General features: G+C 37.3%; 1 protein-coding gene across 2 annotated transcripts in view; it reads right to left on the bottom strand.

The window, feature by feature from the left end:
- The window catches only part of znhit6 (zinc finger, HIT-type containing 6), a 37201-nt gene that overhangs the window by 20533 nt on the left and 6025 nt on the right, over nt 1-10643 (bottom strand). For both annotated transcript variants that reach the window (XM_015391181.1, XM_015391180.1), the window contains one exon: nt 9466-9569. In XM_015391181.1, the coding sequence (XP_015246667.1) occupies nt 9466-9569 (104 nt within the window). The remainder of the gene's footprint in view (nt 1-9465; nt 9570-10643) is intronic.

Below are 10643 nucleotides of genomic sequence, written 5' to 3'. Positions count from 1 at the left end.
AAACAGTAAACAAGTCTGATGTAGCTCCTGAACTAAATTTCTGTTGACCGACAGTTTTGAGGCAATCACTGAGATCTGCCGTTTTCTGTTATATTCAGGCATAACTTTATTTTTATATTCTGGTTTAAATAACTCTGTGACAATTTATAGAAACACTCCCACAAAATTAGATGTTCAAGAAATTGATTTTCATTACTAAGCTCAGACCATTTCATTTAGACAAAAACTTGAGAATCGATAAGAACAGGAATTACAAATATATTGTTGTTATAAAAAAATTATGAAATTATTGATAAGAAAAAGAAAATAAAATTAATGTTTACATTGTCAAAGGCCACTCCAAACAAATAGGTTTTTGATCTCAATTGAAAGCAGTGATCTCTGCTTTCAGTAATTTATAGACAAACAGGAGTGTTTTAAAGTTAAGTTGGGTATACAGGAAGCCAGTGTAACGACTTTAGAGCCGGAGAGATTGCACTACTTTAGTAGTTGTAGTGAGGATGCATACACCTGAATTGTGGGTTTACTGCAACTGTCTGATGGTGCTGTGAAGACACTGTTGCTGTAATCAGTTCTTAAGCTGAATTCATGAATTGTTTTTTCAATAATCTGCTGAGACGTTAGACCTTTATTTCCTGAGATTATTTTTAGGTGTTAGACGGCTGAAATTTTTGCTATGTTTATGTGCCTGTGAAGGTTCAGGCCTGAGTCCATCAATACACCCAGATTTTGAGCCTGATTTGTGGTTTTTAGCTGTAATGACTAAAGTTGTGTGCGAAATTTTAAATGCTCATCCTCTGGTTAAAAAAAAAAAATCATTATTTCAGTTTTGTTCTGATTAATATTGAGAAAGGTTTACCAAATCCCTGTATTGATTCCTTAATGCCCATTCCTGAATGGGTTTCACAGTCATCTAATCTAAAACACTTCAAAGTCAACAACAACACCAACAGAAAAACATTGTTTTTATCTTTTAATTCAACCCACTTAAGCATTCTTCCCTTTGTTTAGCAGAGCATGGACACATTCCTGCTTGAGTTAGACAGAGCACCATGCATACTGTAGTCAACAGGCCAATTATAATGGTAATGGTTTACCATACTGATATGTGATGTGTTTCCAACAACAGCTAAGAGACTCTGCTCTGCATCAGCCTAGAAATACCAAAATGTAGCCCTGCCAGAGCTTAAAAACACTGTTTAAAGTTGAATTGAGTGTAATGTGCATTAGGGTGAACTGATGAATATTCATAGTGTGCCAATCTGGGGGAGAGATATCTTTTTTTATGCTTTAATCAATTTGTGCAGTCATCCATCACATGGTGTAATTCATCCAGCACATAAGTAAAAAAAAAAAAAAAAAACTTGTGATGAATGTCAAAACTAAACTAACCTAAAGCCCTCTTTCAAACTGCATTAATTGGTCTAATAGAGGTGCCAAAAAGGGTTTTGGATGTAATATTTTGCACGTGAGCCCAGACAGCATTCCCATTTCAAGGGATAATTACAAATCAGATATATTTTTTCTTTACTTGAGAGAAATGCCGAAACAGCACGATTTAGCATTAAACATGCTAACCTGGTTGCCAGTGAAGATATAAGATGCTTTCTGGTGAAGTCATTCTTCCCACATGTTGCGTTTCTGGCCTTGTATACAGTATTTCCATTGCAAATACAGGAGCCATGCCATGAAGTGAATGGCAGTAAGTGTTCCTTGGGCAAGAAATGTTCATTTAATGATGCAGTACATTTCAAATTGACTAGAGCGTTGGTGATAGTTTGACAAATTACACTGGCAATCAGACATAAGGTATGGCATAATGCTTAGAAAGGGCGCAATGGTTTGCAAAACGTTGCTTAAATCAGGATTCAGTGCTTTTTACTTTATAAAAACTTAAAAAACGTGGCCTATTTAACTAGTTTTTATCTCGATCTTCTTGTTATCTTGTTATTATCATTTTAGTATGCAATGCATGTCTTAAGTATGCAGCAATAAATTAGCTTGTGACTGGACTTGGAGGATTTTCTTCCTGACCTGGCCTGACTGAGCTTTTTGCAAAAATGAAAACACTATATCTGAATCCTTGTAAGTTGTAATAACAACACTCTTCAGTGTCAAAGTTGTTAGCAATGAAGAAAGATTCAGATATTTCTAAGGCGGAAGGTCGGCTGCTTTTTTGTGCTGCTTTTAAAGGGATACCAAACAAAAGGATGCTGAACAGATCAGGGGAGAGCCACCTTGTATTTTTTGGTTAAGCAATCCAAATATTTCTCACACAAACTTATGTAGGAAATAATTGAAATTTTAAGGGGGATTCTTAAGGTAAGCTAAGGGTCCAAGCAACATCTTGGCATTAGATGTTCATACCGATTAGAGGTATTCGGATCAAGCCATGGTTTTTAAGCTTGGATATCCTCAGTGGACCAACACCTGTGATGCCGCTTGTGTTTCAGATTTCCAGGTACACAAGAAAAAGGCAAGTATAAAGGTTCTAGCTTGGGATTTTAGTATGTATATAAGAAAATGCAATTGATTGCTTAAATTTCTTTAACGCAATAACATGTTTCTAATTAAGAAACTGAAATGAATGCATAAAGTCTGAACACTTAAATAAATTTGGATATAAATATATTTCACATTAATAAATAAAGTGTACATTAGCAGTAAAAAGAAATAACACTTCAATGTAAAGTGTTCCGCAAACACATATTCTAAATAAACTTTAGCAGTTACCTGAAGCTAGTATTATGCTAAAGCTATATTTCTAAGATATTAACGCAAAACAAATGGCTGCATTAGCATTGATCAGTCATCTATCTGATCCAGTTAATTAGTTAGTATCAGAGATGATATCCCATCTGGGTATCGTAGTGATGCATCTCTACCACAGACAGGATCTTTTGAATGCTGTGATGATATTTCACTGTACATTTTTGTGTGCAAAAAGAAAGTTGGTGAACCATAATCTTTCTTCAAATGGAGCTCTTTTCTTTCACTACTAATAGCATGGTGGTGTTCAACACCTGTCAATAACTGGAAACAAAATAAGTTTCCTTCTGGCCCACAGCGCATAGTTAATTGAGCCCGATTTCCAATATGTAGGGAAATAATATGAGGGCCACAAAACCACAGCAGCTCATATTGCTAATTATCTCAAGTTATTATAGAAATATGCTTAGTTATTACCCACAGTTAGTGCTGCTGGAATGTGTTGTCGGGTCCACTAAGGCTGTCTATGAGGGAAAATCTCCAGCTATGCCAGGCTGAGTCAGAAAAAAAAACATAATTCCAACCTAACACAACTACTCCCAATGTTCTGCCAAATGCTAGCGATTATATACTTACCCTCCAAAGGCTGGACTGGGAGCCAGTCTGTGACTTTTGTAAATCTTGGTATGGTTTATAAAACCTTTTTTGAAAGTTTAGATGCTGGTAAAAAAAAAGTAAAGTAAGAGCAGATGCATTGTCATCTTGTACTATTTAATAGAGGACACAAACTCACATATACACACAATCGTGAGACATGAAAGCCCTACGGTCAGCTGTTTGTCAGTATCGATCTTCTTCTGGCAGCAAAAGCACGTAGCAGGAGTATGTCGCTAAACAGCTGCAGTCACACACATCCCACATCTGCTTCTTATATTATGTACTTTGTACATTCTCAAGCACATTCTCACATGATCCCAGGCTAATAATCGTCTACCTTTCTCTCCCAGACTGGATGTTCATTTGCTGGCCAGTGAATGAAAGCCTCTTGTGGAGAAGAAACTTCTGTCAGACACTGTACATTTAAGCAGACTAAACAAACAGCTGGGTACCAAAGCCTCCTCGGATTCCAGTTCAACAAAGGCATTAGGCATATTCTGTTTTCTGCTTGTGCAATTATGGCAACCTTACTCAGTTTCCAGGTGGCAAATCTTTAAGAAAAACCAAAAACTTCACAATCATCCCATAATTACTTTCTACCACATTCATCAATTTGCTGAACATGGTAAAATATGGAGCAGATGGTGCTGGAACCTTCTGCTACACTCTGCAATAAGGCTTTTAAAGTCAAACTATTTAAATGAGAACAGTTAAATCCCAAGTTGCTGGGAACAATAGTGGGACGTTACAAAGACGAAGAAAGATGGGAAAAGCTGAGGCAAAATGGTAAAACCTAATTAAGAAAGCTTTCACTATTTAGCATTGTGACTGTATTTTAGACCATAAAACATAAGAGGAAGTTCCATAAACGATATTTATGCCATTCTCCGAATAAGGGATAATAAGGCTTAGCCTCAATCGAAACATTAATAAGGTGTAGAAGGTTAGCAGGAGACAGTAACAGGACATCAGTATTAGGCCTTGGCAACAAAATCAATTAAATTAATTAATTCAAATTTTTTTAGGGCAATTTGAGAAAAAAAGAAAAAAAATGTTTTGTAAATCGCAATTTTGGCTCCCAGAAGCTTCTGTATATGGAATATTATTCCCACGGTCCAGTTCGGGAAGCGACATCATGGCTACCGAGGGGAGTGGGAAAGTAGTCCTGAAAAAGGGAAAAAAATCATCCCTAGTTTTAGGTTTGCTGCAACAGTCGTGGAGCCAGAAACCCCACGCTGCAACAAGCCGTCGCACTTAAAGGCAGCAGCACCACAAAGCTTTTTTCTGCATCTTAAACAGAGCCATCCAGCGGAATATGAAAATGCCAGTCTCTCCGGACAACCCCGAACAAACCAACTAACGACGCTATGAAACAGCCAACCATAGCCTAAACTTTTGCACAAAGCATTGCATATGAGAGGAAAAGAGCAGGGTGGAAAACAATCACTGAAGCGGTCGCTTTGCACATGCCTAAAGACATGGTGCCAATATATACTGCGGAGAGAAGATGTGGTTTATCAATATGATTAAAACCTTGGACCAAATGTCAACCGGAAATGTTGGTAGAAGTTGGGGTAATAAACAAGATGGTTAGCTATAAGGATGGGACTTTTCTGATAGCAAGGCAAGGCAATTTTTTTGTATAGCACAATTCAGTACAAAGACAATGCAAAGTGCAACGGTTAAAAAAAAGAAATGGCTTTATGTGGTGATTCTCACACCACGGAATGTTTTGATTATGAATATGCTGGATAAATTTTTATCTGTGGACGCTTATGGACAAATAGAACATAATACGGCCTCTGGATCGCTTCAAAGGTACAAGGTCGAAGCTTTATTTTTTAAATTTATTTTTTAAATTTAATACGCTGCTATATCTTTATTATTTGTACTTTGGTGCTCATAGTGTCCATAAAATGAACTTGGTGGTGGAATTGTGGAGAATCTAAGCTTTTTAAGGATGTATAGCATGTCTATATTGGTAAAAGTTTAACCGGTGTTATTTAAGTGTACTGCTGTGTTTAAAGTAAATATGTACAATGGAGTGCCAGCGATCAAGTGCAAGTTAATAAGTTGGGGGGAAATCTGGGATTTTATTTTTAGGCCATATTGCCCAGCCCTAATCAGTTTAACTGCTCAAACTAGGAATTAAAGTCATAGTTGAGCGGCTGGTCCAACGGTTGCAGTTCCAAATTCTCCTGAGTGGTGCTTGACTTTACACAAGTGAATAAAGTGAATTCGATTGGTCGATTATAAAGGGGGCGGGATTTGTTGTGGCGTAAGGTTCGCAACCAAGTTTGGTTGTGGCCGGTGTCTCGGAAGCATCTTGCTAACCAGCAATGGGAAATTACATTAGGACAAGTAGCACTTAGCAACGACACTGTCAAGGAATGCTATGGACAGCAAAAACATGCAAGAGGAGGAGAGTTCTGTGTCGGAGGTCGTGGATGAGTCTCCTCTGCCATACATTTTTTATTTAGAGGAGGAAAGCGGGGACGAAGTTGTTGTGGAAGAGGACGCCAGGGTGACAGAGGCTTGGTTTGGTGTAGAAGGCTTACAGCTGTACATGTTTGAGTCCTTGCCTCGCAACGCTGTCAGTTCTGTTAGCTCTACGCCTGCCGAAGACACAGACGTCCATCCCCGTGAACACTGAGACGTAACTCAATGGTAAAGTAAATTGATTCTTATTTCTTATTTAACCGTTGTGTATATTGGCTGCAACATATGAATCAAGATGCTATGACCAAAAAGATTTGATTGACAGATGGCCATTGGTATATGATTTAGGTGTACAAGCTGACATATAACTAACTGGCCTGTATAAAATAACGGGGGGAAAAAACAAAACACAGATTTTAAGACAGGATTTTTTTTGGACATTTGGGACAATATAGTCTGATAAAGAGTACATTTATATACATGTTTAAGCCAAAATGATTTGAAATTTAACTATGACTTCTGTACAACTTTAAGAAATCTGTAATTGTCAACACAGTAGAGAAAGCCTTAGTCTTACCATATCATGACATATCTGGATCTGTTCATAAAACATGCTGAAAGTGGAAATGAAACAGTTAACCAAACTAACTTAAATTACAAGACTGAGTCTTACTATTGTCAAAAATGATATTACAAATGTGAAAAATATAAACGTAAAAGAAAAAACGCAGCATTGTTTATACATTTTTTGGCAAGGGTGCCATTATGTTGCAGTACTCCAAGCGGTGATGTCACAGGGTTTCTGGATGCAGTTGGATACATTGGAAATACCAGCGATACGTCACAGCTGTAAAACTCTTAAGAAATTTAACATGAGTGAAGACGAAGCTGAAAGCTTTTGAGCTAATTTGGCGTGGGACTCGAGCCCAAGTAAGGAGAGAAGAGACAGCTGTTGACCTCTTTTTTGTCACTATCCTGCCTGCCAGACAAGCCGCCTTACCTCTATCAGAGCGCAAGCGCAGACTGCTAGCATGTCACAGATTGCGGGAAAACAATGACATACGGATACAATACAGTGGGATTTCTGACACCGGTGCACATGTGTTTTGGGCTGAGCTGGCTTGCAACAGTACCTGTTGTAGCTGCTGTTCACCAAAGCCCATTGTGATGGAGTCTATCTGCTTTGAGGAGGCCAACCTCGGGTACTGCACGGCGGCATTACCAATTTGGTTTGAACCTTTAGATTACTGTGCCGAGAGGTGGACATTCTGGAGGTGGTCATGCTGTCCCTGAAGGACCTCCGAGCAGAAACATTTTAGAAACCAGTAAACACATTGCAGTAATAAAGTTTGTGAGTCAGTGAGGGAGAGCACGAACCTTAGGATGACCCGACTGTCTGCATTGGAAACGAGGAATCACTGTAAGAAATAGACCATTTTTTTTAAAGGTTTGGATCTGCTGTGATAGCCTGTCGCTAAGGGACCCTGTGTGTTTCCTGGACGGGGCTGCTAAAGGAGCTGGTTCCCTTTTTATCTCTGCTTCTTCTTTCTATATGTCTGCTTCTATCTCCTTAAACCCCAGTTGGCCTCGGCAGATGGCCACTCAAACTTAGCTTGATTCTGCTGAAAGTTTCTACATGTTAAAGGGAAGTTATTCCTCTCCACTGTCGCAACAAGTATGCTTGGTGTGAGGGTTTGCAGAGAGTCAATATAATCAATGGAATTTCCTTAGATAGAAAATTTTAAAATCAATTTGACTGTATGATCTCTAAAGTGCCCTGAGATGACATGTATTGTGAATTGGCGCTATATAATCAAACTGAATTGAATTGAGCTCCATAGAAATATCCATTCTAATGACTGCTTTATGAGCTATAAAAAAGTGAGTTATTAAGTGGCTCAAATGGGGATAAAGTTTGAGAACTTTTTTTTTGTTAGGGGCATGATTGATGATTAATACCTGCCAACATAACTTTAAATGGCTCTGATCTGTCTGCTCAATGTGTTTTTTTTGCCTGTCATTACAGCTGATTGTTGCTGATGACCCGCTGTCAGAGTGTGTTGGCCGGTCAGTAAAGCCCAGCTTATAGGCGGTGAACTTAAAAACACTCAGAGCAGCTTCAGGCTGAAGCCGGCTGTCCCTTGGACCGCCAGCTAGCCATACTCAAAGGTCTCCACAACTGGTGTTCTGTAGAGTAGCAGGGATAGTCAGAACCTCAGCTCCAAAACTGCCTTTTCTCTCCTTAATACAGCTTGAGTCACAGGGGAAATGGGCTCAAAAGTTTGGTTAACCACTTAAATTGCACTTTAATTATCTACCTACTTCAATTAGATGAAGTAGTTAGAGCAAGATGCCATTAGAAAAGTCTACTGATACATAACCTAGAGGTCCTGTTAGCCTACAGCAGTGTTAGGCTAGCCAAAGATGCAACTAATGAAAGCCAAGTTGTTTCACTCCAATAGTATTTCAGTGAACAACAAGATTGTGCAGCTTACAGCTTTCAGTCGTTCTTTCTAATAGTGAACAGGTCCATAGCAGCTTAATTAATATGGTAGCCTGGGCATCAATTTCAATATAAAATGTACCAAAAAAAAGAAAAGAAGAATATCTTTACTCTGAACATTCTGATTAAAATATCACTAAGGAAATATAATGTTGTCTTATCTATGATATGCTCCCTGCAACGCTGCTTACATCACATGACGTAAGGTTGGTGATTAGGGGTCACAGCCGTCCTTAACAGTGCAAACTAAGATGGCATAAAACCACCACAGACTAAAAACCTTCTTTTTAAGGAAACTAATTTGGTCAAAAAGATCAAGAACACTTAAAATAAGAAAATTATACCAACTAATAATATTAATGAGTGCTTAATTACACAACCTGACTTAGATTTTTAGACATTGAAAGATCAGCGTCTGTAAAACCTCTCTGAGGGCAGTAAGTGTTGACGGCTTAACAACAGTGCCATCCTGTGGCTAAACAACACATGGATCTGGACTTCATCAGCGTGACTGAATACCTTAATGGTGCTGCAGCAATGTAATCTTTGCTATATGTTTAGTAGACTATTTGGTTCCTCTGTTATACAATGAAATCTGTAGAAAGTTCATTAAAAATATTATCTCATCTAAATACAGAAAAGATTTGGTTAAACATTAAAAACCCAAAGAGATAAAGTAGCATAGAGGATAGAGGGGAGAGTCTTAAAAGTTTCCTGTTGTAATATTGGTTAAATTTATTAGTGATGCAACTAATAATCATTTTGCCATTTAATCCGATTAATCCGCCCAATATTTTTTTCAATTATTCGATTAATAATCAGATAGCAAACATTCCTTAAAGACTATTTTAGGCAGAATTTAAACCTGGTGATTTTTCAGGATAGAGCATATTGATGGACAAAATAAAAAAATATTTCATCTTTAATGCAAAATGTTTGTATTTTTTAGAATTTTGGTATAATCACTGTTTATTGTGGGATCTTCTAACAGATTATGGCATGTTTTAGAATCTCTATATAGCAATTTACTAATTTAGCGGCAGATCATTTCAATAATCGATTAATCACAATGAATATGATTAATTGTTTCAGCGTTAATATGTATCTATGTGTCAGCTAAACTGACTATCAGTTTTTTTAATGACCGTTTTCCTCACTTGGTAAGAAAGAAGGTGGAGTTTTCTTTGCTCTTGGTGAAGGTGACAGGGAGAAACCTCAGGGTAATGTTCATCTTTCGAGCATGGGCGGCCAGCTTCTTTGCCTGTTGAACAGAGCATAAAATACATCGATATCATATCAGGAAAATAGTGCAACAAACAGACCACAGTTTATGATACTTTCACTTACGTTTAGGTCATAGCAATATTTAACTGGCTGCAATCTAAACAGTCAGACAGCCATTTTTCTGCCACAGTTCCTACTAGAACGTAACATTTTGTGAGTTTGGACATCACAAGGGAGATTAAATTATTGCTACTCAGGCAACAACTGTGTAAACAGGAGTAAGGTTGTCAGTTATGCCAACACAGGTTACAGTTTATGAGGAAAATCTACAACAACATCCCATAAACATTATTTAATGTTAATTTCAGTTCAGCATTTATTTGCGTCTGCACTGGGAAATAAAACACAGATGTTGCATGAAAAAAAGTTCCAGAAATTGTGAAATGGAAACCTTTAAACCTCCTAAACTAAAAACAAACGTTATGGGATGTTGTCTTTCTGCTCTGTAATACTTTTATTTTTTAACCAGACAGACTTTGGTGCAAACCCTGAAAAAGATCAAGTGAAACCTTTAGTTGTATTAACTTATATGACCATTTCAGATTTTATAAGGTCCCCCACACAAACCCTGCTGCAATTGTAGTAACAATCTAAAGATTTCTGCTTTCAGATTAAATCTGAAGTTTACATTTGCAACAAATCTAAAAAAAAAAAAAAAAGACATTTTACTTTAAATAGTTCCTCTCTTTACTCCTAGTTAAAAAAAATAAAAAAAATAGAAGTATTATGGTGGACTTGAGGACTTTAAGATGTCCCTCAATGCTTCAGTGAGCTTTGAAGCCTTATTTAATCTCTTTCACCTTTATAGTTATTGCTTTGGAAAACAGACTTTTTTTCCCTGTAGTAACTTTCTGGTAAATAACACATCTGTATGCTTCATTTTCCTCTTTTTGATGAATTGTTTAAAGAAATTAGCACCTGCATCAATTCATGTCAATAAACAAGAGGGCAAGGAATACAGAGATTAATAAATAAGGGTAACAAAAATAAACAAAGAAACTTACAAGACATATAGTCATAAGTTATTTCTATTGTAACTGTTTTACAAACT

Source organism: Cyprinodon variegatus, unplaced genomic scaffold, assembly GCF_000732505.1.
Source record: "Cyprinodon variegatus isolate N-32 unplaced genomic scaffold, C_variegatus-1.0 Scaffold528, whole genome shotgun sequence".
Lineage (NCBI taxonomy): Eukaryota > Metazoa > Chordata > Actinopteri > Cyprinodontiformes > Cyprinodontidae > Cyprinodon > Cyprinodon variegatus.
The sequence above is the reverse complement of the archived record's forward strand: the minus strand, read 5'-3'. Positions and strand labels throughout refer to the sequence as shown.